At 57.2% G+C, this 27,518-nt stretch overlaps 3 protein-coding genes and 1 long non-coding RNA gene across 8 annotated transcripts; 1 reads left to right on the top strand and 3 right to left on the bottom strand.

The window, feature by feature from the left end:
* Positions 1–47: 47 nt before the first annotated feature.
* Positions 48–8,493, bottom strand: PPP4C (protein phosphatase 4 catalytic subunit). The gene is made up of 9 exons (XM_084882979.1): positions 8,357–8,493; positions 8,045–8,201; positions 3,384–3,435; positions 2,844–2,894; positions 2,559–2,660; positions 1,783–1,956; positions 1,569–1,695; positions 573–762; positions 48–484 (listed from the first exon to the last, which is right to left on the bottom strand). Exons 2-9 carry the CDS (start codon positions 8,140–8,142, stop codon positions 355–357), a joined length of 924 nt encoding a protein of 307 aa, XP_084739105.1. The 5' UTR covers positions 8,143–8,201; positions 8,357–8,493; the 3' UTR covers positions 48–354.
* A 2,233-nt stretch (positions 8,494–10,726) lies between these two features.
* ALDOA (aldolase, fructose-bisphosphate A) lies at positions 10,727–15,922 on the bottom strand. 3 transcript variants are annotated; one of them, XM_084882966.1, is made up of 9 exons: positions 15,850–15,922; positions 13,262–13,391; positions 12,964–13,175; positions 12,471–12,525; positions 12,181–12,341; positions 11,753–11,836; positions 11,485–11,659; positions 11,129–11,328; positions 10,727–11,043 (listed from the first exon to the last, which is right to left on the bottom strand). In XM_084882966.1, the coding sequence occupies exons 2-9, from the start codon at positions 13,371–13,373 to the stop codon at positions 10,948–10,950; spliced, it is 1,095 nt and encodes a 364-aa protein (XP_084739092.1). In that variant the 5' UTR covers positions 13,374–13,391; positions 15,850–15,922; the 3' UTR covers positions 10,727–10,947. The 3 variants fall into 3 exon arrangements, with proteins under 3 accessions (XP_084739092.1, XP_084739091.1, XP_084739090.1); XM_084882965.1 differs by lacking the exon at positions 15,850–15,922 and adding an exon at positions 15,579–15,814; XM_084882964.1 differs by lacking the exon at positions 15,850–15,922 and adding an exon at positions 14,619–14,778.
* Positions 15,923–16,380: 458 nt separating this feature from the next.
* LOC311622148 (uncharacterized protein) lies at positions 16,381–22,081 on the bottom strand. 3 transcript variants are annotated; one of them, XM_084882985.1, is made up of 5 exons: positions 21,975–22,081; positions 21,733–21,765; positions 20,826–20,966; positions 20,424–20,579; positions 16,381–16,511 (listed from the first exon to the last, which is right to left on the bottom strand). In XM_084882985.1, the coding sequence occupies exons 2-5, from the start codon at positions 21,736–21,738 to the stop codon at positions 16,398–16,400; spliced, it is 417 nt and encodes a 138-aa protein (XP_084739111.1). In that variant the 5' UTR covers positions 21,739–21,765; positions 21,975–22,081; the 3' UTR covers positions 16,381–16,397. The 3 variants fall into 3 exon arrangements, with proteins under 3 accessions (XP_084739111.1, XP_084739112.1, XP_084739110.1); XM_084882986.1 differs by lacking the exon at positions 20,826–20,966; XM_084882984.1 differs by lacking the exons at positions 21,733–21,765; positions 21,975–22,081 and adding an exon at positions 21,347–21,452.
* A 3,835-nt stretch (positions 22,082–25,916) lies between these two features.
* On the top strand, positions 25,917–26,908 carry LOC311621314. Its single transcript, XR_014794818.1, has 2 exons — positions 25,917–26,166; positions 26,365–26,908. It is a non-coding gene; the product is annotated as an uncharacterized lncRNA (long non-coding RNA).
* The last annotated feature ends 610 nt before the right edge of the window (positions 26,909–27,518 follow it).

Genomic DNA, 27,518 nt, shown 5'->3' on the forward strand with positions numbered 1-27,518 from the left:
TCCCAGGCAGCAGCACTGCTCATCCCCAACCAAGTCTGACACAAATCCAAAGACCGTAGTTCTTCTATTAGAATTTTTTCTTTTTCTCAAAATTTTTATCTAAAAACAAACCAAAAAAAATGAAAAAAAGAAAAACAAAAATTATTGGAAACTTCATGGTTCAGGTGGGGAGAGAGGAGAGGAGCGTGCAGCTCAGGCTCCGAGCCTCTCCAGAGATAGTCCTCACCCTCCAAGTGCCCTCTCTGAGGGAGAGCGAGCTGGGGACAGCCCCCCACGCCCAGCCTCCCGCTGGAGAAGAGGGTCGAGTCACAGTGGTCCAAGGGCCAGCGGGACTGGGGGGCAGAGCCAAAGGGGTCACAGGAAGTAGTCGGCCACGGGCTTCTTGGAGGGGATGCCCCGCGTCTCTTGGGGAGCAGCCTCAAAGATGATGAAATCTTTCTGGAGATGCTCATCCAGCTCCAAGATGGCTGCCACATTCCCACAGCTGCAGGTAGGGAGGGCGAGGGCAACAGTTAGAGTGTGTCAGCCCAGATCCCGCCCCCCACCGTGACCTCCCGACCCAGGCAGCTCACCGGTAGCAGTAGTTGGGTGCCGACCACACAGTGAGCACAGTCTCATTGAAGTGCCACTTGTAACCTTCCATCACCAGTTGGTGGGCACGGCAGATCATGTCAATGTCGTTGGCTGCATTGAACTGAGCCACCACGTCACTGCCAAATAGGTAGCCAGCCCCTCGGGGGCTCACACCCCAGCCGGTCGTGTCTGAGGCAAACGAAGGCAGAGATGGGGAGAGGTGGCCTCAAGGCATCTGACTGCCCACTGCCCTTCGAAGGAGCATATCCTATCCCCCCGCCCCTGCCCCCCATCAGGCCTGTGGGGCAAGAGGACAGGGCCTGGTGGTATTTGGGGGGTCCTGAGGGACAGGGCTGCAGATGCTGAAGCAGGTAAGCTCCCATGATGAGACTTTCCTGATAGCTGGAGTCACCTCAGTCTGAGTGGCCATGCCAGTTACTGTCCAAAGAGGCACACGGGTGAGTGAAAGGAGCCGCTTCTAAGAACCTCGCCACGTAACGGGGTGAGCAGGGGCTGCCACAGCTAGTCGGGGAGCAGTAACAGGGCACTGGGCGTGGCAGGGAGAGAGTGCAGACTGTGTCTTATAGCAGAAGGAGCCCTGGACTGGTACCTTGGCTTTCAACCTCAGCCCTGCTCCATACAAGCTCAGGTCCCCCCCAAAATGAGGGGTTCTCAGGGGCCGATCATTATATGCATCTGACCTCTGCAAAAGCCCCTACGCATACAGGAAGCCGATGATTTTGTCCTAAACAAGCCTCTGACACATAGGCCCTAATTCCACCCGAGCTCAGAGCACCCAGCTACCCGTGCCCCTGCTCTGAGAGTGCCAGCCAGGTGCAGGTCAGGGACAGACGCCAGTGCAGACCAGCCCACTTTACTCTTCCCCAAACATACCTGGTCTGAGTGTCCCTTCAAGGTACTTGCTTTTACCAAAGGACTCAGTGTCTCAGCAAACTAAGGACAAAGCCTGGCTGCCCTGCCCCACCTGCCCTCACCTTCAGGGTCAGACCAGAGCAGGTCACACATGGGCCCGTCATGAGGCACCTCCTGCTTTCGGTCAATCGTCCGGATCTGGTCAAGGGTCTGGATGGAGGGGGAGAGGCCCCCGTGCACGCAGAAGATCTACAGGGAGAGGCAAGGCGGGAGGAAGAGGCTGAGGCCCAGCGCCTCCCCCACCTCTCCCCTCCCCACGGAGCCCGGGCGGCCTACCTTGCCATCGATGATGGCGGACAAGCTGAGGTAGTCAAAGATCTCAGTGCAGTAACGCCACACGGTCACCGAGCCGTATTTGCGCAGGCACTCATCATAGAAGCCATAGACCTGTGTGATCTGACGGCTCTCATGGTTGCCCCGGATCAGGGTGATTCGATCAGGATAGCGAACCTGAAAGTAACCACCACGCTAGGGCTGGGGTCCAGGCTCTCTCTCCCTCCTACATCTCCTGACATCTGTCAGCCCCACTCCATCCTCATCGCCAGTCTGGCCCAGATTCATGCCATCTCTGGCCTGAATGGTGTTACACCCACCTCACAGGCTCCCAGCCCTCCTTCAGAAAATACGAAGTCCCTCCCTCCCACCCCCTCCCCGCCGGGGCATCAACTACACACCTAAAGGCTCCTCTTTCACCGACCGGAGAGAGACCAAGCCCTTAGCTTCAAGGTGCTTTGTCATCTGGCCCCTTACAACCTCTCTCCCACCAGTGGATGTTGTATCCAGTTGAACTCAACTCCTTGTCATTTTCTGAACAGTCTGAGCCTCTTTTCCCTCCCCTACAATGCCACCCCTCTGACCTCATCCTCCAGGGGCCCAATCAGGCGCCCCCAAGTCAAGGAAAGCGTCTGTGACCACCCTTGCCAAGCAGAATCTGTCATCAGTAGCAGCACAGCTCAGAGCGGGGGTGGATGGAGCAGGAGGGGGGCGGAAAGGATGCAGAAGGCCAGGCCTGAGGTGGGCCAGGCTTGGGCTCCGGAGACAGCGGTCCCCACCTTTAGTGCCAGCAGCAGGAGGAACGTTTCCACGCTGTAGAAACCACGATCCACAAAGTCCCCCATGAAGAGGTAGTTGGTCTCAGGGACGTCGCCACCCACCTGGGGGGAGGGAGAAGGTCCTAAACTGTCCCCTACTCGGCCAAGTGGAAGCCCTTCGTTCACAAAGGGCCCACCGAACTAGAGGCCTCTTGCCCCCACTCCACTCCCCAAAGCCAAAGCTTTCCCTCTCCAAGGGGCCTTCCGGTCACCCCAGCCACCTCCCCAGTGCTGACCCACACTCACTCTGAACAGCTCCTTCAGGTCATAGAACTGTCCGTGAATGTCACCGCACACCTGGAAGTGAGAAGGTGTGTGGGAACGCAGCGTCTAAAAGCCTCTGCTCCCAGGGGATTCTTCAGATTATCCCTCCCGCTAAGCCTCTGCCTCTCAGGGTCCAAGTCTACTCTCCCACCCCAAGTTAGCCGCGTCTGGAACCAACCTCCACCCCACAACGAATGCCAACTAATCTCTGGGAAGAGCGAGAGCCGGGTCTTTTCAGACGTGCGGCTCCTGCAGAGACTCCCCTCAAGGTACCCAGAACGGAGTTCCTGACAAAGAGCTCACAGAAACATGTGGAGTAGAATCACTTACCCAATTAAGGGTCCTTCTGCCCCCGCCAAGAGCATCTCTCCAACAAATCCCAAGACCCTTCCTGTAACTTCCGTTTCTCATAGCGAGGGCCCTTGAAGAGGGGGCCCCCAGGGATGGGGGAGCCCACGAGACTACAGGAATGTCTACATGCCTAAAACACCACGCTCGGCTTCGGAGGGACGGGGTACTCACTGTGACTGGCGAGTCCACCCTCTGCACGTTGCTCTCCTCCACCAGGATCTCTCTGGAGACAGAGGAACAGGGTCACCACAGCCCGGCCTGCCCAGCCCAGCCCAGTTCCTGATCTTTTTTGGGGGGGAGGGGAGGATATGTGGCAATCCTTGAACCTCTACAAGGAAGGAGAGGAGTGAGGTGTGCAATTTCCCCAGGAAAGGCTGGCCACAGCCCTCTCTGCTCAGTACCCTCCCGTGGTTCCCCCGCTGCCAACAAGCCAAAGCCTAAGCTCCCGTTCTAGCTTCCAAAGCCTTTGCCCGGTAGGCTGTGCCCTTCCCAGCCATGACCGCCTAACCCTCACCTCCACCGCTTCCTCTCCTGCATCCCGCACGCCCAGAAAACAGACCTCTGCCCGCAGAGCCCCTGCTCCCCGCACTGCTCCTCAGCCTGGAGATCTACAGGCTCTCCTCCCGCACAGGGGCCTTCTCCCAGGCTGGCTAAAGGCACACGGGGCTTGCCCTGGGCAGGCCAGTCATCAGTGATCTTCAAAGTGATATGTTGTTGCTTTTTTTCATTATTTAGTTAGAGAAAGTGAGGACTTCGTTCTTTCTTCTTCCCTTGCAATGCAGTCTGACTTAAGTGAGTGAACATGACATAAAACCGCTGTCAGGTTCAGACACCCAATTTTAGAACCATATTTCATCCTCGATGATAACAGCAGTGGTGAACATTCCAGTTCACACCACACGCCAGGATTCTAGCATGAGCTTTGCATGGATGCCGCATGCAATCAAAGCACGACCCTCAAAGGCAGGCACTTCTCAGATAAAGAAAATGGTTGAAGTCATACAGGTGGGACTTGAACCAAAGCAACCTGGCTCCGGGCCTGAGTGCTTTCATCAAGCCCCTCCGATGTGGCCCAGGACTTGCTCAGCCCTGACAGTCTCCCGGACTCTGCATTTCCTACAGGTCCCTCAGGGCATCTGCATGACAAGACAGCCCCAAGGAGGTGTCTGCTTCTGGGAATGGGAGGGAGAGGACTGGCTGTAGTCCGGGGGCCCTGCAGCAACCAGCATCTCCAACCCGCATTGCATCTTGTGTTGAAAATCATTGCATCTTGTACTGAAAATCGTTCCTTATCAACTGCTTATAATGACCTTTCTTTTTTTAAAATATATTTTATTGATTTTTTACAGAGAGGAAGGGAGACAGATAGAGAGCTAGAAACGTCGATGAGAGAGAAACATCGATCAGCTGCCTCTTGCACAACCCCTACCGGGGATGTGCCCGCAACCAACGTACATGCCCGTGGCCGGAATCGAACCTGGGACCTTTCAGTCCGCAGACCGACGCTCTACCGCTGAGCCAAACGGGTTTCGGCCTATAATGACCTTTCCAACTGATTGGGGGAGCTTCTTTTCATCCCCATCTGACGGTTAAACAACCGAGGCTCAGAAAAAAGGGGCAAGACCAAGGTTACAAAGCTGGAGAGTGTCTGAATTGGAATCCAGGAGCCCAACTTCCTGAGAATTTATGCCAACCTTTCCCAGACTCAGGGTCAAAACTTCACCTCAGAGCCAGGAGGGCCTCAGCATGGTCTGGAATCGAGATCCAGCCTCTGGCCCCATCTCTGTCACCAGCAGCACAGGCCCAGCCCTCTCAGGGCTCGCACCTGCTCACCTTTACTCCACAGCTAACACTGCCTTTGTAAGTGCTCAAAATGCCAGGGCCTGCCTCTGGATATGAACAATCTCATTTGAGTTTCATGATCAAGATGATTTCAAAACTTGGAGAGGTCAAGTGGCTTGACCAGGTCATACTGTTCAGCGACAGAATTCGTACTGAAGACCACCTGATTCAAAATCCCCTGCTCTTCGAATATGCTGACTTTTTAATAAGAGCAAGTTCAGCTCATACACTTCAGGACTCTGTAATTCCCAGAGTTCAAGTCTGTATACTCCCTGAGCAAGCCAAAGCTCTCCACACTACCAGCCTTGGCCTGGGTCACTGGTGGGTCCCAGGAGGCCAAGGAGCTAGATTTGGCCCTCCTTCTGACTGGGCCTGGGATAACACTGGCCAGCTCAGACCTAATACCTCCTAGCTCCGTCTCCGTGTCAGCTGGACATGACCTTGCCACCCCTCAGTCCTCTGAGCTCTGCTGCCTCTCACAGTCTGTCTCTGCCTGGCTGTCCATGAGCATGGGGTACAGTAAAAGACCTGGATGCAAAACCAACCTCCCCTCCTACCATCTGTCACACTGTGGGCAAGACATTATCTTCTCTAAGACTCAGATTCTCTTCGGTGAAATACCCACTCCTGCCCTGCCTATTCCGTAGGGCTGCTGCAAAACACAATGGTGACTGAATATATAACTTCTCTGCAAACTCCACCATGCTTTCCAAGCTTTAGCTATCACCACCACCAAAATGATCCAGGTCCTATAAGACATATGGGAAAAAGAATGGTGCCAGGCAGCAATTGGTTTAAGTTCCTAAAAATGCCATCAAGACAGAGGAAGCAGACAAAGCATGGAAGAGCCACAAACAAGCATTTAAAAGGGGGCCTTGCCAAGATCGATTTGGCTCAGTGGATAGAGCGTCGGTATGCGGACTGAAAGGTCCCAGGTTCGATTCCGGTCAAGGGCATGTACCTTGGTTGCGGGAACATCCCCAGTGGGGGGGTGTGCAGGAGGCAGCTGATCGATGATTCTCTCTCATCGATGTTTCTAACTCTCTATCCCTCTCTCTTCCTCTCTGTAAAAAATCAATAAAATATATTTTTAAATAAATAAATAAATAAATAAATAAATAAATGGGAGCCTTGCCTATTCACCAAACCCACAAAGGCCTTGCCTGGGGGCTAGCGTGTCTGGGGTGGGAGGGAGCCAAGCAAGAGCCTGACGGCCACAAACTCAGAACCCAGCGCTGCCATTCTCTCTCTGGGGGATCTTAGTCAAGTCACTGTGCCTCTAGAAGTCACAGCCTCTGTTCTGTAAAATGATTTCAGAGAGGAAGGAAGAGGGAGAGAGAGATAGAAACATCCATGATGATGGAGAATCATGGATTCGCTGCCTCCTGCAAGTCCCCCACTGGGAATCAAAGCCCATAACCCGGGAATGTGCTCTTGACTGGAATTGAACCTGGGACCTTTCAGTTCTCAAGCCAATGCTCTACCCACTGAGCCAAGCCAGCTAGGGCCATTCTGTAAAACAGAGCAAACAATTCCAAACTCACAAGACTCCTGTGGGGAGGAAGTGGATATAAATTCTTTGCCAGTACAAAGCCAGGCTAATAGTGTTTCTGTTACTCAGTAAATATAGGGTAATTTTTCTGGCTCTCTTCTCTGTCCTTTTTAAATAAGTTTTTATTAATTTCAGAGAGGGAAGGAGAGGAAGATAGAAACGTCAAATGAAGAGAATCATTGACTGCTGCACGTCTCCTTCTGGGGATCAAGTCCTCAATCCAGGCATGTTCCCCACCCAGGAATCAAAATATGACCTCCTAGTTCACAGGTCGTTGCTCAACCACTGAGCCACACTGGCCAAGGCTGGCTCTTTTCTCACAAGTCTCCAGCTTGGTGGAAGCCACAGTCAAATAGCACCGGAGAGGAGGCAGGTAACTGATTTCCTCACTGTTGCTCACATACCTTAGGGCCTCCAATCTTACTCTCACCCTGCTTGGAATGCCTCCCTCCCTGGCCCTGCTCCCATCAGCTACCCTAATTATTTCCATCTTTCGAGGCCCCTTTCTCTTAGACATTCCCTGACCACTTCAGTCCACATCAGCATTGCCATCTCCTTACATAGCAATAACAGTGACACCCAGGGTTGTTGAGCACTCACTGTGCCAAAGCACTAAGCTAACTTCATCCCGAGCACCGACTGACTGACTCTTCACAGCCATCTTATTAAGTACTACTCTTCCCAATTTACAGATGGAAAAGAAAAAAAAAAATGCGTTTCGGAGACCTCAGGGGCCACCACACAGATAGTACGTGGCAAAGCGCAAATTCCAGCCCACAGCCATGCCATTCCAAAGCCTGGGATCGTCATCACGAGCCATCCTGCGCCCACCGAACGCCACGCCGGGCCTCCCTTCACGCCGCGCCGAATTCTGCTCCGGCCTGTTGGCTACCCTGTCAGGCCCCCACACTGCACACAGAGGACCCCTCCGCGCCTGAAAAGCGCAGGACACGGAGAACTGGCTTCAGGCTCCCTCCCTCCCTCGGCTGACTCTGAACAGGAGTCCTCATCTGTAAAATGGGGGCAATACTACCCAACTTGAAGGGTTGTTGGTGGAATTTGAAGTAGTTTATAAACCAGAGTCTTCAGCTTTCCGGCCTTGCTCTTCTGTTCCTGCTGACGTTCCTGTTTGACACCTTCCCCTGCAAGGCCTGCCCGCAGAGGCCAGTCCCCCCAGCACATAGTAGGGGTGTTTCCCTGCGCGTCTTCCGTGCTTTCTGTCACTCGCCGCCTCCCCGAACACATCACCCCACAGTTGAGGTGTCTCTGTCCAGGTCTGCCTTCCCCCTGGCTGCTCCCCGCGGGAAGAGGCCCCTGTCGGCTCTCCTCTGGGGGTGTTTCCAGGACGAACCAGGCCGAAGTTCTCTGCTGGGCTGCTGGCCGGCCACTGGCCGCGGCCCCCAGCCCCCTCCCGCCGGCCCCCTCCCGCCGGGCTCACCGGGCCTTGGCGCACAGGGCCTTCACTTCGCTCTCCTTGATGAGCTCGCAGCGCCGCAGCTGCTCGATCTGCCGGTCCAGGTCGCTGATCTCCGCCATGGCCCACCCCGGCGGGTCCGAGCCGGGGCCGCCGCCCCTCCGCGCCGCACAGGGCCCTCCTGGGAGGCGAAGCGAGTCGGTGAGAAGGTCCCTCGGGGGTGCCAGGGTGTGTGTCGGGGGGCCACTCGATTCCGAGGCCGGCCCGCCCCCTCACGCCCCGCCGCCCCGGCTGCCCCCGCTGGGGTCGGTGGCCTAGGGGGTCCCCGGCCCTTACCGCCGCTGCGACTTCGGCTCCGGCTCCGGGGCTCCCCGCCTTCCTCCTTCCCTCCGCTCCGGGCCGCCGCTTCTACTTCCGGCCCCTCCGCGGAAGCACGGGAGGCGAGTTCCGCTGCGCGTCGGATGTGACGTCATACACACCCTGCCCCGCGCCGCGCCCTCGCCGCCGCCTGCGGCCGGGGCGGAGGGGCCGAGACCCGGATGGCAGCCTCGGCCAGAAGTTCCTGTGGCCGCGGGGTGCGCTCTCGGGCCGTCATCGCTGCTCAGTGGCGGCGGCTGAAGCCTGCCGGCGCCGCCAGGGCCTTGGTGACACGCTTCGTGGGCCGGTGGTGGTCGGCCGCCTCCATTACATCCGGAGGCTGGAACTCGCCTCGCTCACCCCGGCAGCCCGTGCCCACAGGCCTGGCACAGGGCACCCCGAGTGCTCTCTGGTGGGCGAAGCGATCCAGCCCGGCCTCTCCACGGCCACGGAGGGCTCTGCAGGGGAGGGCCTCCAAGTTAAAGGCCGAGGCCGGTCGACATGGCCTGATTTCAGTAGTCCCCTTGACACCCCTCCGTTGCTTTCTGTCGTCTTCAAACTTTATTCTTTTTTTTTTTTAAGGAGGAAACTATCTTAGAGGTTAAGTAACTTGTTCACATTTGCATAGCTAAGAATTTGGGATTTGAATCAATGTTGAAATTGGAACCTAGGAAAGCTGTGTTCTTATTTAGCTTTCCAGGATTCACTGTCCTAAGAAGTCCAAAGCTCCCTAAGGTGGTCTTTGAGTTCCTCTGCTTCCCTGGTCGCTTTTGCTGCAGGCCGAGGAAGCAACTAGTCCTTGAACTGGTCTTGTACAAGTTGCTCCCTTTTGGAATGTCCTTTTCACTGTCTTCTATTGACCTTCAGTTCTCTTTTGCTTTATTTCAGACGTTTCAGAGTTGACGGTAGGCACAGTAGTTGCAGGGGCTCTAGGAGAGTGTTGAATTTGTATGTAGGCAGCATTTACAAATGTACAGAGAAGGAAAGGACCAAGTTCTTAAACTCCTAGAAGGTCCTAGGGTTCATCAGTCTATACCTATCACTACATGGATTTAGTAGGTCCAGAGAGATCAGGTCAAGATATTTTTTTTTCTCCCTCTGACAGGAAAGGGCCCCTATCAGGAAATCTGAGAAGTGGCAGGAATGTTAGGTCCCTGGTGATGACTGGGATCTTCAACAGTTGAGAATATCTGGTGTAGGTAGGGGCTGCTGCATCCAGACTGGGTGATTGGAGAAGGGTTCCAGACATGACGGGTAAGCGCAGGGCCCTCATGCTGGCTCCATGGAATGCAGCAGCTAGAGGCTCAGTTCTAACCTAGAACCCGAGTCCTGTCTGTGTGTGCATTGTTGAGGTGTTGGAGAGGATTCCAGATTCTTCAAGGGGTTCCAAAGCCCAAGAAGACTGAGTAGCCAGTTCTAATCCCATTCCCTATTGAAGACTGACAAACTCAACAGTGTAGCTTAAGGAGATAGGCATTAAGATTCTTTTTTTAAATATCTTTTTATTGATTTCAAAGAGGGACAGGGAGAAAGAGAAACACCAATGGTAAGAGACATTGATCCACTGCCCCTCGCATGAGCCTGGGGAGTCTGAGCCTGCAATGGCAACATGACCTCCTGGTTCCTAAATGGACGCTCCACCTCTGAAGCCTAGCTGGGCCCACACCTGCAGGGCTGCATTAATATTCTTTAAAAAAGAATGTTTTATCCATTTTTTAGACAGAAACATCGTAAGAAAAACATCAACCGGCTGCCTCCTGCATATCCCCACTGGGGATCGAACTCACCACCCGGGCAAGTGCCTTGTGCAGGAATCGAACCTCTTGGTTCATGGGTCGACCCACAACCACTGAACCACACCCACCAGCCTGCATTAATATTCTTGTTTCCACCAAGAAACAGTGTGATCTCCAGCAATAAAGTCTGAAGCTTAAAATGGAAAAACAACACCCACTCATACAGAACGTTTTCATGTTGCCTGGCTCAGAGACCCAGGAAATCTCAGCTGTTGTCTGGCTGTTTCTGTCACAAGGGCCTTCTGCACCCGAGGCCTAAGGCCTAAGAGGCTGAGCCTGCAGCCTCCTACAGCCAGCAGTTCTACACACCCCCCAACTGTGAGCTTATCTGATGCTGCTAGAAGGGGAAAGAGCCTCTGGTGGTTGGAGGAAATTTCACAAGCTCTCCTCTTGAAACCCTGGGCAATTATAAAACAAAACAGGAAAGTCCTACCCAACCCCTTCACCATTTCCCTATCTAAGGAAGAACATAAAACAAGAGCTCTTTCTTCTGACTCGGCCCCCTCCCCAGACACTCCCCTGACCCAGACGCTATAGACATGGACAAGAAACGCCCCCTTAAATAGATGTTTATTGGCAGTGGGCTGGAAAGGGCATTGGAGTTGGCATACACAGACAACACCACGCAACCAGTGTCACAAGGAGGCAGGAGTGCTGGGAAAGAGCAGCCTGGAGCCTGGGATGCGGCCTCTTTAAGAGTGAATGTGGGAGGGGGTGAGGCCTGGAGTGTTCACGGGCAGCCTTAGATCGAGGGCAGCCTTAGATCGCGTCTGCTCAGTAGGCATGGTTAGAGACGAAGAGGGACTGGCTGGCTGCAGCCCCAGCCTGGCCGCTTGGGGTGTACTTTCCTTGGCAGGCGAGGCTGTTGGCCTAAGAGGGGAGAGGAGCCAGAGTAAGGCTTGTGTTCAGAATCCCACCCACCCCGCACTCTGCCCACCTCCGGCTCCATCCTCACCAGTGCGCGCTTGACATACTCCTCCTGGGCGGTCTTCAGGTTCTCCTTCTTCCCGCCCCAGGCCTTCAGGGCAGAGGCCTGCAGGGCGCGGCCATAGGAGAAGGTCAAGGCCCACGGCTTCAGCAGGGGGCACTTGTTGATGGCATTGAGGTTGATGGATGCCTCCTCCTCGCTCTGACCTCCAGACAGGAAGGTGATCCCTGTAGAACAAAGGTGAGATGGGGAGAGGGGTTGTGGTCCGGGATCCTGGGGACTGGGAGGGTTCCTAGCAGCTGACCGGGAAACCAGACCAATCGGCGCACACTGTGGATACAGTGTCTACCTCCCAGAGGGCAGGATGAGAGCATGGGTCTCACCAGGGACAGCGGGGGGCACTGTGCGGCGCAGCGCAGTGACGGTTGCCATGGCGATCTCCTCGTTAGTAAACTTCTGGGTACAGGCATGGCCTGGGGTGACCATGTTGGGCTTCAGCAGGGTGCCTTCCAGGTAGATGTGGTGGTCACTCAGAGCCTTGTAGACGGCAGCCAGCACCTAGAGTGGGTGGAGTGGGGGGACAGGAGTCAGCCCCAAGGCCCTCGGCCCAGCTGCCCAGCCCACCGCCCGCCCAGGCAGGAAGCAACCTACCTTTTCGGTTACATACTGACAGCGCTTCAGGTCATGGTCCCCGTCGGGGAGGATCTCGGGCTCCACGATGGGCACGATGCCGTTCTGTGGGTGAGGGACAGAGTGCTATGAGGCCCTGGAGGCCTCCGCTCTACCTGCAGCTCCTCCTCCAGCTCCCCACACCCACTGGCCAAGGTCCTAGCTCCACGAAGACAGAGACTCGTGGCTTCAAAGCCCTCAGCTTCACAGGGGATAGGAGACAGATCTCCTCAGATCAACCCACACAGCCCTCCAGGGTCCCCCCCAGGCTCAAGCCTGATGATCGTGAGGATCCGGATGGAGCAGCTGCCGTGGGGGAGGAAGATATCCTGGCAGACGGGCGGCAGGCTGGCTGGCATTCTGGAAGCAAAAGAGATGGGAGCTGGCCTGTTGGGGGTGTGCAGGCCCACCTGCTGGCAGATGCTGGCATAACGGGCCAGGACGTTGGCATTTTCCATGATGGCAAGGGCTGAGGGGGTGTGTTCCCCAATCTTCAGCACACAGCGCCACTTGGCAAAGTCAGCTCCGTCCTTCTTGTACTGGGCACAGCGCTCAGACAGCCCGTCCAGCCCTGGGAAGGGGATGAGAGGTCTAAGCATGGCAGAGGAGGGGGCAAGTGGCTCCCGCTCATCCTGGGCACTTAGAGGGGCGCCAACCCGGGTGGGCTGGTCGGCCAGGCAGGGAGCCAAACAGTTCTCACCTTGGGTGGTAGTCTCGCCATTGGTTCCTGCCAGGGGGACCACGCCCTTGTCTACCTGTTGGGTAGGACAATATAAGGCATGTGAGCAATCTCTACTTCCTCCTCTGCCCCACCCTCACCTAATCTCAGTTTATCTCCTGGTCTGCAAATGTTTTCAGGCGTCTCTGAGGCAGGGCACATGGGGTTATTATTTGACAGACAGCCTGGGAACCTACTAGTTCCTAACTCCATCAGCAAAACACGCCACTGCCTTGCTCTCAGGACCTCAAGGATTAAAAATACCAAGCCGGGTAGTTTCTAGCTCTCCTTACATCCGGTCTGGGGTAGACCCCACCCAGGTCTCCAGGCTCCCGGCCCAATGTTCAGCCCTCCAGCCTATTACTTTGGGTTTCTTTCCCCCAGACTCACTGCGGATCTCACACCGAGGCCCAGCCTCCACCTTTCTTTCTCCCAGACTCCCTGCAGATCTCACACCGAGGCCCAGCCTCCTCACCTTGATGCCCACAACACCGCCCTTGGATTTGATCACTTGGGGGAAGGGACGCCCGTCGTCTGTCTTCTGGTAGAGCGTCTCGTGGAAGAGGATGACGCCCCCGATGCAGGTGTTCACGCGGTCATCGGCCGTCAGCAGCAGCTGGCGGTAGAAGCGCCGGTTCTCCTCGGTGTTCTCAGTGCCAATGGACTGCAGCCGCTTGGCAATGCTCCCTGCAGAGCAATAGCCCGTGGTCATAGGGGGGTCAGCCTGTCACCCCCCAAGCCTGGGCCCTCCCCCCACTGGGTCCTGATCGCACCAGTGGACTCATCTGCGGCCAGGATGCCCTTGCCCGGAGCCACAATGCGGTGAGCGATGTCACTCAGCTCCTTCTTCTGCTCCGTGGTCAGCGCTGGGTATTGGTAGGGCATGGTGCCAGTCGACAGGGCCTGGGCAGGAGACAGATGAGGGGGGCGGGGCATGGGTTAGCTGGGCCTTCCAGTGGCCTCCCAATGAGCAGAGCCCCTCGCCAGGGCAAAGTTCCCTACCTCCCCTTCCCCATACCCAGCAGGTCTCGGGGTTCTTCCCCAGCTCTCCCCGACACCCGACTTCCCTGTACTGGGCCACCTCCTGTACCTTTCCTAACTCCCTGTGTGGCTGGGGGCCGCCCAGCTGAGAGTGGGGCTGTACACTGACTTCTGGGCCATAGGAGTAGGCCAGAGCCATGGACAGATGGCTCGTGTAGAAGCCCGACCCCCCTGGCTTGCGCTTAGCCATGGGGTCACCTTGCCTGGAAGCAAAAGCGGACCGCAGTATTTCAGAATTTAGAGGCTGTGCATAATGCCGAGGGCCGACCCCCTCCTGTGAGAGGAGCCAGAGAAAGGAAAGGTCTGTATTCAGTCACAGCAACCCCAGGGTCAGGTCTGAGGTGAGAGCCCAGACTGACTGCCCCAGGGCTGTTCCCTCCGCTCCACCCAGGAGCGCAGAGCTGGGACAGGCACCGAGGCCTCAAGGGCATCCCAAGGTCGGGCGGGGGGGGGGGGGGGCGTTCGGAAAAGGGCATTGAGGGGGGCGTAGGAGGGAATCAGGAGGCCAGGAAGGGCAGCAGAGGAAGCCGGGCGAGGCGGAGGAAGGGGAGTTTGCCGATCTCACTGCTCATGCAGGGTAAGCGTGCGGAGGAGAGGCAAGCGCCCCACCCCTTCCCCCGAAAAAGGCTCCAGTCTGCTCGCGGGCCGCAGCGGTTCCAGGCTCAGAATCAAGGTCACCCGATAAGAAAAGATAGGAAGGTGTTAATGGGGCACGAGGTGCTGCCAGGGGGAGCCCCTCCTCGCCAGGGGCGCCCGCCTCCCCGGGCGGGGCCCCGCCCGCCTTCGGGAGCCCTGGGGCGGTCTGCGGGCGGCCTAGCCCCGTGCCCCCTGGGCCCCGCAGAGGCCAGGGGGCCGCGACCCTCTGCACCAGGCAGGGGGCCCGGGCAGGAAAGGGGAGGAGAGCGGGCTTCTCCGCGGCCGCTTCCTCCCCGCCGTGACTCAGCGCGGGGCCGCGTTGCGCAGTGAGCGCGGGCGCCATGGGGAGGCCGGGGCCGGGCCGGGCGGGGGCGGCGGGGATGGAGGGGATGCGGGCCCGGGGCGGGGGCCCTCTCGGTGGTCTGAGGCCTCCGCACGGGGCGAGGCGCTCACCTGGCACGGGCGGCCGGGGCGGCGGGCGGAGGGCGGCGGAGGCAGCGAACGCGGCGGCCGTCACTACGGCGGGTTCTGCGGCGCGTTCGGAGCGGAACGCCGGCTGCTGCTCCGGGGGCGGCCCCGGGAGCCGAGGCGCCGCCTTATAAGGCCGCCCCGCCCTCCGCCCGCCTCCCGGGCTCTCCCTCCGGGGCGGCCGGCCCGGCGCCCAATGGCGGGCGAGCGGCTGCGGGAGCCGCCGCCCCGAAGGCAGAGCAGGCACCGGAGGCGGCAGCGAGCACCGGCCCCTCCCCGCCCCCCTCGGACGTGACTCGGGCCACATCCCGCGCCCGGTCCCCCTCCCTACCCCCGTCCGGCCCCCCTTCCCTCCCCCCTCCGGGCGCCGTGACTCAGCCGGTTCGAGCACCGAGGGGAGGGGGCGGGGGCGGGGGCGGGGGCGCGGGTGGAGAAGCCCGAGCTCCGCTTCCCTCGCCTGCCTGGCCCGGGCCCGGCTTCCGGGCCGCGCGGTGCCAGGATGGCACACGGTCACCGAACCCCGAGCTCAGGCCGGCCCGGCGGCCACGCCTGCCGGATGCTCGGAGCCCCGGCCGCCCCTCCCGTGTCGCTGGTCCGAGTGCAGGAGCCGTGAGGCCGGCAGCGGCGGAGGGAAGGGCAGCGAGCGGACCGGGAGGCAGCGGTCGGGGCGGCACGCCCGCCCTGCACGCGGCTCCCCAGGCCCCGGGGAGCCTCACCGGCGCCGACCCGCCCGCAGCCCGCCACGCGCCGCGCAGGCCACGGGCACAGGGCCGGCTGGCTGCGGCCACGCAGGGCTGAGCCACGGAAACTGCTCCGTGCACTGACGTCTCAGAATAAAACCCGTCCCACGCGATCAGCCCCCAGGACACTCCGCGCCCCCAGCCTAGGTCTCCCTCACTCGGTCGCCTCCAGCCCTCCCCACCCATCTCCTCCCGCGGCGCCCACCTGGAGGCCGGAGGAGCGGGCAGGGCCTGGTCAGCAGCGAGTGAGCCGGGCGGCGCCGGGCTGGGTTATAAAGCGCTCCTGCCCGCCCCGCCCATGTCCCCAGCCCTCTCCAGTGACCCCTGCCCTTTCCTCCCCGCGGGCAGGGACCTATATTTAGGGAAACCTGAAGCTCCTGACATTCAGGCCAGCGTGGGGACCCAGTGTGAGAAGCGGGGAGTGAGCTGTGGGCCTGCCCTATTTTAAGGCCGTGGGGAGGGCCCTGCCCACTCACCCTTCCTTCAGAGGAAATGTCTTCCTTGGAAATCCCTCAAAGGGGAAATAAATCTTTGGGCAGGGACCTGTGGGGAGAAGGGGAAAGGGGACTCAGGTCACGTGGCCTTCCCTGCCTCCTCCTCCTCTGACCCTCTCCCGGGCTGGGCTCCGATAGGAGCTGCTAGGATTCTCCGGAGCCCATTTCTTAGAGGGAGTGCAGTGCAGGTGCTGTACCCACACCCCAAAATAACCAGGAGCCCATGGACTGGGCATGCTGGGGTACCCAGTGCCACCCATGGTTAGCATGCGTTTACTGGGGAGGGAGAAGGGGGGGCACCTGCCAGGGCACCAGCCCCTCTTTCCGTTGTCCCTGTGGAGGAACTGCAGGCTAGCCGGCCAGTGGCTCCCCAAGTCTTGCTCTGATGAGAGCCAAGTTCTCCACTGCTGGTTCCCAGGCCAGTGAGCCAGCCAGTCCATCCGTGGTTCCGGTGGCCTGAGGCCCCTCAGGGAAGCGGGCATGTGGGCCCTGGGGGCTGGCCGCTCCCCAGAGGGCAGGGGCGTGGGTCCTCATCGGAGCTTGATCTCAAAGCAGAGGCAGTTGAGGCTCTGGCAGTCAGGAAGCTGGCACGCACAGGCACAGTCGCAGAGCGGGCAGCAGCGAGGGCAGCGAGGGGCCCAACCCTGAGGGAGAGGAGGAAGGAGTGAAGGAGGGGACAGGAGCAGGGGACCAGGGCCAGCAGCCCTTTCCCTCTCAGGGGAGAAGGGAGAGGAGGCCTGGGAGTCCACTGCCCAGTGGAACAGAGTACCATCCACCGCTCCTGCAGACAAATCACATCGTGCTGTTGGGAAATCAGCAAGGAGGCAGTGTTCCAAACAACTGAGTTCAGGAGCTAGAAGGAATTATTCGGGGGGTTCTCTCTCTCTCCCCCCCCCCCCCCCCCCCCATTTTATAGGCGAGGAGACTGAGGGCCAGAGAGCTGCTGGCCTGGTCCCATGCTAGAACTCTGGTGTCCCAGCGCTCAGCTCAGTGATGGTTCTACTGCATTTGTGCAGCCCAGTGCGGCCCAGTGTAATTGGAAGTCAGAGGACAGGGAAAGCACACATGCATTTTCTGTCCATGATGAAAACGACTTGTTTGTTTTGTGGATTTATCCCCTGCCATGAGACCAAACTGCAGGATCTCATTCATGGTTTCAGAGCACCTACTCTGTGCCAGGCACAGGCTGCATTCATGAATGAGTTTTTAAATCTCTCAAGTGTTCTTTAATAATGGTAATTTGCATATTTAAAATTGTGAACGTCTCAAAAAGTCATATCTCCTAATCTTCAGAGCCCTGAGGAAATGGAGGCTCTGAGAGTGGAGCCTTTGCCCAAAGGAACACATCCAGGGAATGCTGCTGGGAGGCACCTCGGCTGCCTGCTCCCCGCCCGTCCTTAGATCCCTGGACCAGTGGTTCTCAACCCTCCTAATGCCGCAACCCTTTACTACAGCTCCCCATGTTGTGGTGACCCCCAACCATAACATTATTTTCGTTGTTACTTTGTAACTGTAACTTTGCTTCTGTTAATGAGTCATAATGTAACTATTTGTTTTCCGATGGTCTTAGGCTCTACAGCAGGATGAGAACTGCTAGCAGACTCGCCTAAGGCCATCGGAAAATGGGATGAATGGATAAACCAAAGCACGGATTTCCTCCCTCTGTAGGCAGAGGAGAAAGGAGAGCTGCTCGGTCCGGGGAAACAGGAGGTCTGTCTCCGGGGGAATGGGAACAGCATGTCCCAGGGACAGCAAGGAGGCCAGCCGACTCCAGCGAGTCCTCTCCGTCCTGGGCAGAGACGACGTGAGACTGCTTCAGGCACTGAGTGGAGTCAGGCCAAGTGGACACGCACAGGCTGTGTGACAAACTGGCGTCCTGAGCCCCGAGGCAGAGCTAGTGACAGCCACAGTTGCAGGGATCAGACCCTGGGCCAAGCCAGGAATAGGAGAATGACCTTTTGAACAGCTGAGGTTTCGGGGTGCGGGCCGGATGGCTGGTACTATCAGATATCACTGGGGCGCCTGTGCGGAGGGGGGACCTATCTCCAGGAAGAGGGGTCTACTGCCACCGGAACTGGCTGCCAAGGAGGAGGCTGAGAGTGTCATGGTGGAAGGGACAGAGAGCACAGTGGCTTCACCGTGTGTGTGTGTGTGTGTGTGTGTGTGTGTGTGTGTGTGTGATGAGGGTGTGGTTTGGGGTGTCTCTGGGGAGCCCCAGCCTGGGGATGAAGTCAGCTCTGTGGGGTTTTGGAGGACCACGCTGCCATTCTGTGCACAAAATTGGTGGCGAGAGAGGCTCCCCTGCCCTCACTCCAGAGAAGAGGGCATTAAAAGCTTTCTGGCTCTGTCCCTTGGAGCTAGTCATTAAAGACTGGCTAATGCATTTCTCAGCTCTGCAGGCAGCAGGCGGCTTCTGGAAGGAATCTGCTGGTTAAGTACATTAAACAGAGCTCCTCAGACTGTTAACCCCGTGTTTCCCTGGCTGAGTGTGCCACTGATTTCTTCTTCGATGTAGAGAAGGCCAGCCACCTGCACTGGTTGGAGCCCAGGCTCAGCCTTGAGGCTAGTTGAGGCCCAGGCTTGGCTAATTCATGTTTTGAGCCTCAGCTTCCTCTGCTCCGGGCCCCCTTCTTCAGGTCATCGTGCGGAATCAGAGGAAAGGACGAAGCACAATGCCTGGTGCTTAGTAAGCACCCAGTAAGTGAGCAGCTCTTTACCCTGGTAGGTGGGGCAGGACCATGTGAAAACTTGTTAAAAATTCACACTCTGCCCAGCTGGTGTGGCTCAGTGGTTGAACATTGACCTATGAACCAGGAGATCGTGGTTTGATTCCCAGTCACAGAGCACACGCCTGGGTTATGGGCTCAATTAATTGGCATGCAGGAGGCAGCCAATCAATGAGTTTCTCTCATCATTGATATTTCTATCTCTCTCCCACTCCCTTCCTCTCTAAGTCAATAAAATATGCATTTTTTTTAAATGTCACAAACTCTAATCAGTCCCATCCTAGACCTTTCTGGTGCGTGCTTCCAATCAGACAGGGCTCAGAACCTGCATGTGTCACCGATTCTCACACTCTGTTTAGCGGCCTGCCTCCTCCTCTCTGGCCTTCACCGGAAGGTAGCCCTGTGAGGCTGGGACCATGTCTGCCCTGTTCCCACTGAGCCCGCTGGGCCCAGCTCAGGGCCTCAGGAATGACTCCATAAATCTCTGGTTAAGTGAATAAATAATGAATGAATTAGACACTTGGTAACAGAAATCTAGGTTTCTGTCCTGGCACAGTCACTCAAGTTTCTGTGAGCTGCAGTTTCAACAGCTGTGAAGTAGGCGAGAAGGGGGTAATATTTGTGATTGTTATGTTCCTAAGGAAACGGAAGAACCGAGACTTCAATGCACCGACTACAGTCAGTCCACGTTATGAATCTGCTCCGTCTTCTGGCCTCACTCGTCCCTCCTGAGGAAGGTCACCGCTTCAAGGGCAGCAGCTTTATTGTCTAAATCTCTGAGCCCCAAATGATGATTGCCTAGAAGGCGGTCAGTTACACAAATGCCAAATGGCCTGTCCCCTGCAACCAGGCTTTGCCCTGAGGACTCTCACTCTCTACGGAACAACTTGCTGTGCAGGACTCTACTGTGGGGTGTCGGGGAAGCGGCTAACCGTCCCTAGGCCAGTTTTTCCCCTGCAAAGGGGGATACAAATGCTTACCTTCCTACAGGTACGGGCACAGATAGGCGACCGAGGTGTGATGGTAGTTGAAAAGGGTAAATTGCCCGGCCAGTGTGGCTCAGTGGTTGAACGTTGACCTATGAGCTAGGAAGTCACAGTTCGATTCCGGTCAGAGCACATGCCAGGGCTGCAGGCTGGGTCCCCAGTGGGGGGCGTGCAGGAGGCAGCCAATCAATGGTTTTCTCTCAACATTGATGTTTCTGTATCTCTCTCCCTCTCCCTTCCTCTCTGAAATCAATTAAAAAATATATTTTAAAAAAGAGTAAGTAGCAGTTGTGATGACATATGTGGTATGACCCATTTTTACCAAATAAAAGTAAAATACAGCAGTGATAATACAGTATGTCAGTACTATTAATATATATGAGGGTCATATCCAAAACAGCAACCTCGGTTAGAGAGCTGGTTTATAAAGTACCTTATATTCTCTATGTGTTTCCCATGCACAGAAATAAATAGATGCAGGTTTTATAAAATGCCCAGCTCCCAGTGTTGTTGAGAAACTAATAATGGAACGTAGTATTCACTCAGTGAACAGGCTGAGCTCTGTGAGAAGGTGTTTTTTCTTTCCACTACCGTTTTCAGAGGTGACTGTATGCTCTACACGTTACACACATCACCTTTCTCCAGCTGATACCCTGCTTTCCTTTTTCCAAGCAGGTTTCCTCCCTAGAAATGATCTGATATGTTGTTTTTGGCTGTTTCCACGGGTAAAAATTCCAGTACTGGAATTGTGCTGAATAATGAATGTGGAACAACAACAACAAAAATCAGTGTGCGGATGGTGCCTAGATCCAGCCCGGGGGTGGGGGTCGGTATGAGCACTCACAGCTTCAGTGGGCTGGGGGCAGCAGGCATCCAGGTAGTGAGCGGGGCTGGGCAGGGGGAAGTCGCAGGCTTCCGCACAGGTCCAGCAGCAGTCCTGGGGCCTGGAGGCGCCTTGCTTCCTGCAGGGGGAGCTGCAATCCGTGCAGCAGCCTTGGGCCTAGGAAAGGGCAGGGCTCAGGATCCGGCCCAGGAGGCGGGGAGGGACAGCCAAGATAGCGTTTTGGGGAGAGGGGCAGAGAAGGCTGGGCAGGAGACAGCGGAGGAGGAGCTCTGGTCTCGGGGAAGGGTTAGGTGGGGGGACTGCCTGGCAAAGGAGTCTCCGCGGAAGGGCCTGCCGTCGAGGGCACAGAGTAACCGGGTTCCTCTTCCAGAGCCCACCCCTCGGCCCCGCGAGGCTCCTCACCAGCAGGCAGTGCCTCGTCAGCAGCACGAGGCCTAGCAGCAACAGATAGATGCCCACCGCGATGAAGACGATGGCGGGGATGGGGAGCAGCAGGGAAGGACTGCCGACGGGAGCCGGGGTGGGGATCCAAGGGGAGGAGGCCTGGACGAGCACAGGAGGAAGGGGTGACGAGGAGGCAGGAGAGGCTGCAGGGACACAAATACCAGGAGGGACACGGAGGTGGCCGGAAACGGGGGAGGAGCAGCCACCGGATGGAGGGTGATTCCACAGGACTACACATTCTTGTCCCCCAAACCTCCTCGTTCCCTGTCATCCCCATTTCGGCCCCACACGGGGCTTGTTGGTCATTCTAGACTTCACCAACACTGACTGAACTCCCTCTCAGAAGGTCTCCCCCAAAGGACCTGCTGTCCCGGGTTCTTTACCAGCCCTCAGCCCACATAGCTGCCCCGGAGCCGTCTCCCAGCCTGCCATGTTGCCCCTTTCCAAGGAATTGTCCTGGGGTGTTCCCCCCTCCTTACCATCCGTTCACGGCCCTCATGACTGAGTCCAAACTTATCTCCGAGACAAAAGCCCGGGTCCAGCCCCATCCACCCGCCTCCCTCTCTACTCTCCAGCCGTGCTTAGGTCCCAGCGGTCCCCCAATGCCCTGTCCCCTCCCACCCCCGGGCCTCCGCCCATACTGTTCCCTCGGCGGGCGAGGCCGCTTCTCCGGTTACTTGGCAAACTCTGGCCTGGAAGGGCGGGATGCCCTCCTGGGGTGCCCCCTCCCTGGCACTCTCTCACACTCCGGTCCTGAGCGGGAGGGTTTATGTTGAGCAAAGAGCCCCCGCTCCTGTCCGGCCTGAAGGCCGGCCACGTCGGGACGGTTTAGGGCGCGAGGGCGGGGTCGGGGGCTGGGACTCACGTCCATGGGGAGGACGGCGCGTCGGTTCAGGAGCTGCAAAGCAGAGCGCGTCCGGGCTCAGGGGCCGAGCGGGGCCGGGATGGTGCCCACTCCCTGCCCCAACTCCCCGCTCGGGGACAGGCCCAGCGACGGCCCCGGTCCGGACGGCGGAGATGGCATCCCGGGATCCGGGGGCCCGCCCCGGCCCAGGCCGCACCCCTGCTGCCCCCGCACCCAGGCCCTCCACCCACCGCCCGCATCACCTGCACCCGCGGCGCCGGACCGTCCACGGACTCCGCGCCGCGGTGGGTACAATGGGCCGCGGGGGCCGCACAGTCCGCAAACCTCCCGGGCTTCCTACTGTTGCCATGGAAACGGCGCTCTGCTTCTACGGCGGCTACCGAGACCCAAACTTCCTTCTCCCCGCTTCGCTTCTGCCGCTGATTTTCTTTCTTTCTTTCTTTTTTCCTTTCTTTTTTTTTTTTTTTTTTTTTAATATACTTTTATTGATTTTTTACAGAGAAGAAGGGAGAGAGATAGAGAGCTAGAAACGTCGATGAGAAAGAAACACCCACCAGCCGCCTCTTGCACACCCGCCTCTTGCACACCCCCCAGCAGGGATGTGCCCGCAACCAACGTACATGCCCCTGATGGGAATCGAACCTGGGACCTTTCAGTCCGCAGACCGACGCTCTATCCACTGAGCCAAACCGGCTTCGGCTCTTTTTTTTTTTTTTTTAAATACACATCTGTCAAGGTTATTTATTGGTTACAATTCCTTGTATCATGATCGTATACCCATTCCAACTATAGTTTCAAAATGTAGCTTTTATTATAAAAAGAATAGCTACATTTCTGTGACTATGCCCTTATAATTGCATTTCATTATGTGCAAAATTATCTTTCCTAAGCACAATAGATACTCGTGACTGACGGTGATTTTCTGAGGATAGCAGCTTTTTTTTTTTTTTAATTGATGAGAGAGAGAGAGAGAGAGAGAGAGAGAGAGAGAGAGAGAGAATTTTTAAAAAATATATTTTATTGATTTTTTACAGAGAGGAAGAGAGAGGGATAGAGTCAGAAACAGACAAGAGAGAAACATCGATCAGCTGCCTCCTGCACACCCCCCACTGGGGATTTGCCCGCCACCAAGGTATATGCCCTTGACCGGAATTGAACCTGGTACCCCTCAGTCTGCAGGCCGACACTCTACCCACTGAGCCAAATTGGTTTCTGGGAGAGAGAATTTCTTGTTCCATTTATTCTTGCCTATTTATTGGTTGGTTCTTGCCTGTGCCCTGACCTTCAGGACCGCCCCCCTCAGCTACAACACCAACTTGCTGTGTGACTTCTTTGGCCAAGCCACTGAGCCTCACTGAGTCCATTTCCTCCTCTGGAAAAGGGGAAGCACCTGCCTCACAGGGACACTAAAAATCAAAGCTACTTCTTAATTGTCTGGAATTATTCTCAGTATTTTTTCAACCGGGCCCCACCCGTTTGTATCGACAGTCCCCTAACTGAAGACTTCAGTCTGCTCAGGCGGCGTGGCTCAGTGGTTGAGCATCAACCTATGAACCAGGAGGTCACTGTTCCATTCCCTGTAGGGGCACATGCCCAGGTCGCAGGCTCCATCCCCAGTGGTGGCTGGCAGGAAGCAGCCTATCGATGATTCTCTCTCATTATTGATGTTTCTATCTCTCTCCCTCTCCCTTCCTCTCTGAAATCAATAAAAATGTATGTGTGTGGTTTTTCTGTTTTGTTTTGTTTTGTTTTTAAAAAAGACTTCATAATCTGATTTCTTGATCCATCACTCATTGTCAAAGCGATTTCCTTCCACCACAGCAGATCTTGTTCCTTTTCTATTTTTAAACCTGGGAAGGCTCCCGGCTGACTCCAGGATAAAGCCCAAATGCTTCTGCTGACTGTCAACACCTTCCAGTCTGGGTCCTGCTTGCCTCTGGCTGACTCATCCTCAAGCCTCCGCCCGCTGGGCCAGCACTGCGCCAGGCTCTGAGGCAGACAAATTCCCTCCCCTCGCGTTGCTTACATTCCTCGTCCTGGGGGAGGGGGATCAGACACAAATAAGACAGTTTTGCGCCCCATCAGTTCCTTCAAGGTTCCATCATAGGGCCGTCAGGGTTCCTGAGCAAGTGTGCAGGGTCTCACAGCTCCACGCCTTTGCAGATGCTGTTCCCTCTGCTGGCACCACACCCTCCCCATTCCCCTTCTGCTGAACTCGGCTCCATCCTTCAAGCCTCAGTGCAGGTTACCCCAGGGATTCTTCCTGCCAGCCTCCGGCAGAGGTGGCCGCTTGGGGCACCATAGACCTGCCTCTCACTTCACCAGAAGCATTTGAATCCTCCACCCCGGTGCCTGGCTCCCCGGTCACACTGTGAGTACCTGGGTCTGATTTGTCCCCATGTCCCAGGCCCTAGCACTTGGCCTGGTCTTGGGCGTCTCCAGTGAGTAACGCCTGATTCTGTGAATGAATGGAATTCAACTGCATCCACCAACAAAGTGCTGTTACCCAGCTGCCCTGGTTCCGTGGCTGTCAGGGAGCCGAGGCACTCAGACCGCCTGCTTTCATTCTGGACCTTCTTGGTTCTACATATAGGCTGCCGTTTCCCCGAAAGCTGGTTGCCAAATGCCGGCTTGTGCCCATGCTCTCCATCCAGGGCGCCTCATCCTGGCTGCTGCCCGGGGCTTGCCTGCGCCATGAGGAGCCACAGAAACTGCCAGGTTCCTGGCCCTCTGCCCAAATCTCATCTTCAACCACACGAGGTGCCCCTGGATGCCACCCTGAGCCCCTAAGAGGGGGCTTCAAGCTCAGGAAACTGGAGTCCAGCTGTCCCAAGGTCACCATTGTTGATTCTAAGATAGAGTCAGATTGCCTTCTTTTAAAATATCCTTTATAATAAAAGCTTAATATGCAAATCCACCAAACAGTGGAACGACTGGTCGCTATGACATGCACTGACCACCAGGGGGCAGACACTCAATGCAGGAGCTGCCTCCAGCCCACAGGCCCCAGGCCAGCCAACGCGGGTGCCAGCTGGGGGTCCCCCAATCGCCCTGCCAGTTGACCCGCAGAGGGAGGCGATCAGCTGCAGTGGTGGCAGGGTGATGGGGGGGCGGGCAGCACTGGTGGTGATTAGGCCAGTGCTGGCCCCCGATTGCCTACTGGAGCAGGCAGTACCAGCCTGGCCAAGGCGGGTGCCAGCAGAGGACCCCGATCACCCCACAGATTGGCCCTCATTGCTGGCCAGGCCTAGGGACCCTTCCCATGCATGAATTTCATTCATTGGGCCTTTAGTATATATATTTAAATTTATTTCAGAGAGGAAGGGAGAGGGAGAAAGAGATAGAATCATAAGTGATGAGAGAGAATCATTGATTGGCTGCCTCCTGCACGCCCCACACTGGGGACAGAGCCCGCAATCCAGGCATGTGCCCTGACCTGAAATCGAACCGTGACCTCCTGGTTCATAGGTCGACGCTCAGCCACTGAGCCAAACCGGTTAGGGCGAGGCTGTCTTCCGCCGGCCCCCACCTTCATTGCGGAATCCCGAGGCCCCCGGCGAGGCCCAGCCCCAGACAGGCTTCAGGTGACACACGCTCCCTCCTCCTCTTCAGCTCCTGCCAACCCAGAGCTTGGGCCTTGGCAGGGCCTCGGGACACTTGTGTGGCCTGCGGTGGCCGGGCTCACGCTGCTGGCATTCTGTTCCTACCTCGGGCTCATCCATTATGCAGGAGGGCGGACGCGCCAAGCCAATAGGAGGCGCGATGCAGGCTCCCCACTCTGCCAGGCTCCTTCTTCCCACATCACACCATGTGCCGGAGGCCAGAAGACACTGGCCTCACCATAGCCGGCCAGCCATCCGTTCTCCCTGCCGTGCAAAGCTGGAGCTGGAGCTGTCAGCACGGGAGCTGTGCCTGCCCCTTGGAGAGCGAGGAGGGGTGAGTGGGAGACCGAGCCGCAGAGGAAGCAGCGAGGAAAGGAGCCTAGGCAGGCCTGGGCTTGGCTGTGCGAAGGGAACTCGCAGCGCTGATTGGATCTCACACCTCCAGCCCGTCCTCGGGCACCAGGCAGCTCCTCATTTCTCAGGAATGGCCCTGGGGGATAAGCCGCTGAGCCGCGCGGAGCCGGAGCGAGCGGAGCAGGCACAGGACAGGCCTCTCCACAGACTTGATGTTATTTAATCCTGACAGCACACCCGAGGGGCGGACACCTTTTTTTTCTTTCTATTTTTTTTTTTTTTTCGTTTTCCAGAGGGAAAAGCATTCTGACCCAGTTGAGATGGGATTTTAGAAGTGGGAAGACCTAGATTTGAATTCTTGTTCTGCCACCACTACGCACCTGTGTGACCTTGGGCGAGTCCACCGAGGCCACAGCTCAGCCTTCCTCACCGGGGGTCACGTGGAGACAGCCAGGCCTTATGTGACCTGAAAGGGAAGGTGGGCAGAATAGCTGGCGGAGAACAAGGGCTCATTTAAAAATATAGCGATGACAACTCTTTTTAAAAATATATTCTTATTGGCTTCAGAGAGGGGAGAGAGACAGAAACATCAATGGTGAGAGAGAATCATTGACTGCTGCCTCTTGCACGCTCCCCACTGGGGTCGAGTCTGCAACCTGGGCTTGTGCCCCTACAGGGAATGGAACTGCGACCTCCTGGCTCATAGGTCGACGCTCTACCACTGAGCCAGCTGGCCTGGCACAATGACAACTCTTAACCTCACCCTCAGCCACCCGGCACCCATGGAGAGGCACTGTTCTTGTGGGTAAGAACCCCCAGGAGCAGAGGCGGTAAATCATGCACACAGGTTCTCCCGGCTGGCGGCTGGCGGCTGGCAGGTGGCAGGGTGGTGTCTGAGCCCGGGTGGGACCATGTGTACAACGGAGGCTCGGAGAGGTCTAACGCTTGGCCAAGGCCACACAGTCAATGAGACAAAAAAAAAAAAAAGGAGCCGAAACCGGTTTGGCTCAGTGGTAGAGCATCGGTCTGCGGACTGAAGGGTCCCAGGTTTGATTCCGGTCAAGGGCATGTACATTGGTTGCGGGCACATCCCTGGTGGGGGGTGTGCAAGAGGCAGCTGGTCGATGTTTCTCTCTCATCGACGTTTCTAGCTCTCTATCTCTCTCCCTTCCTCTCTGTAAAATATCAATAAAATATATTATTATAAAAAAATAAATAAAAAGGAGCTGGACAGTTTTCTGACTGCAGCGGACCTGCTGTGCCCCGCAGCGCGCCCTGCTGTGCAGCCAGAGGGTGGGACTGGGCTGTGGCTGCCCGCACGGGCCGGCCGGTGCACGCGGTGAATAATGAATGTGCCGGCACGCGGCCCAGACGCTCCCCCAGCGCCGAGGAACCGGACCCTCCGGGGTATCATGTGGGAACCAGGTCACTGCGGACGGCTGCTGGTTACTTATTCACAGCCTGGATGTCACACCTCACACCTCTGCAGGCTGGCCCGCGCGGAGAGGATGGAGCCGGCAGCCCGTGGCGGAGGAGCCTGAGGTGGCGGGACGCGGTGAGCTGGGCCGGGGTGGGTGGTGGGATCCTCTGTGAGCGGGTGTGTGCGGGCGGCGTGGGGTCAGGGCCCGCCCCGGAGCGAGGCCCAGCGGGAAGGTGGGCCTGTGCGTGGCACTGGGGCAGGGAGCGCCCCCCACGCTGCCCCCTGGGGTGCTGCCCTCAGAGCAGGTGGCAGCCCCCTGTGCCCAGCCCTGTGCCTCCCCCGGGGCGTTGGGATCGCGGTGTGGGGCGTGCACACGTCTTGGGTTGATCTGAGGTGGAACTCAGAGCCGC

Source organism: Pipistrellus hanaki (genome assembly GCF_964339955.1).
Source record: "Pipistrellus hanaki genome assembly, chromosome: 4".
NCBI classification, from domain to species: domain Eukaryota; kingdom Metazoa; phylum Chordata; class Mammalia; order Chiroptera; family Vespertilionidae; genus Pipistrellus; species Pipistrellus hanaki.

What these genes read in the sequence shown, in the direction of transcription:
- PPP4C (XM_084882979.1), bottom strand. Translation starts at nt 8,142, where the DNA reads ATGGCGGAGATCAGCGACCTGGACCGGCAGATCGAGCAGCTGCGGCGC. An exon ending in CCGCCATCATCGATGGCAAG is followed by an intron (nt 1,696 to 1,782) that starts GTAGGCCGCCCG and finishes CTCTCCCTGTAG; the next exon opens with ATCTTCTGCGTGCACGGGGG. An exon ending in GCTCTGGTCTGACCCTGAAG is followed by an intron (nt 763 to 1,568) that starts GTGAGGGCAGGT and finishes CGTTTGCCTCAG; the next exon opens with ACACGACCGGCTGGGGTGTG.
- ALDOA (XM_084882966.1), bottom strand. Translation starts at nt 13,373, where the DNA reads ATGCCCTACCAATACCCAGCGCTGACCACGGAGCAGAAGAAGGAGCTG. An exon ending in TGGCGAGACTACCACCCAAG is followed by an intron (nt 12,342 to 12,470) that starts GTGAGAACTGTT and finishes TCCCCTTCCCAG; the next exon opens with GGCTGGACGGGCTGTCTGAG. An exon ending in AGTGCCCCCCGCTGTCCCTG is followed by an intron (nt 11,329 to 11,484) that starts GTGAGACCCATG and finishes TTTGTTCTACAG; the next exon opens with GGATCACCTTCCTGTCTGGA.
- LOC311622148 (XM_084882984.1), bottom strand. Translation starts at nt 21,415, where the DNA reads ATGGGGCTGGACCCGGGCTTTTGTCTCGGAGATAAGTTTGGACTCAGT. An exon ending in TGACGAGGCACTGCCTGCTG is followed by an intron (nt 20,580 to 20,825) that starts GTGAGGAGCCTC and finishes GCCCTTTCCTAG; the next exon opens with GCCCAAGGCTGCTGCACGGA. An exon ending in GCCCCCAGCCCACTGAAGCT is followed by an intron (nt 16,512 to 20,423) that starts GTGAGTGCTCAT and finishes CCTCTCCCTCAG; the next exon opens with GGTTGGGCCCCTCGCTGCCC.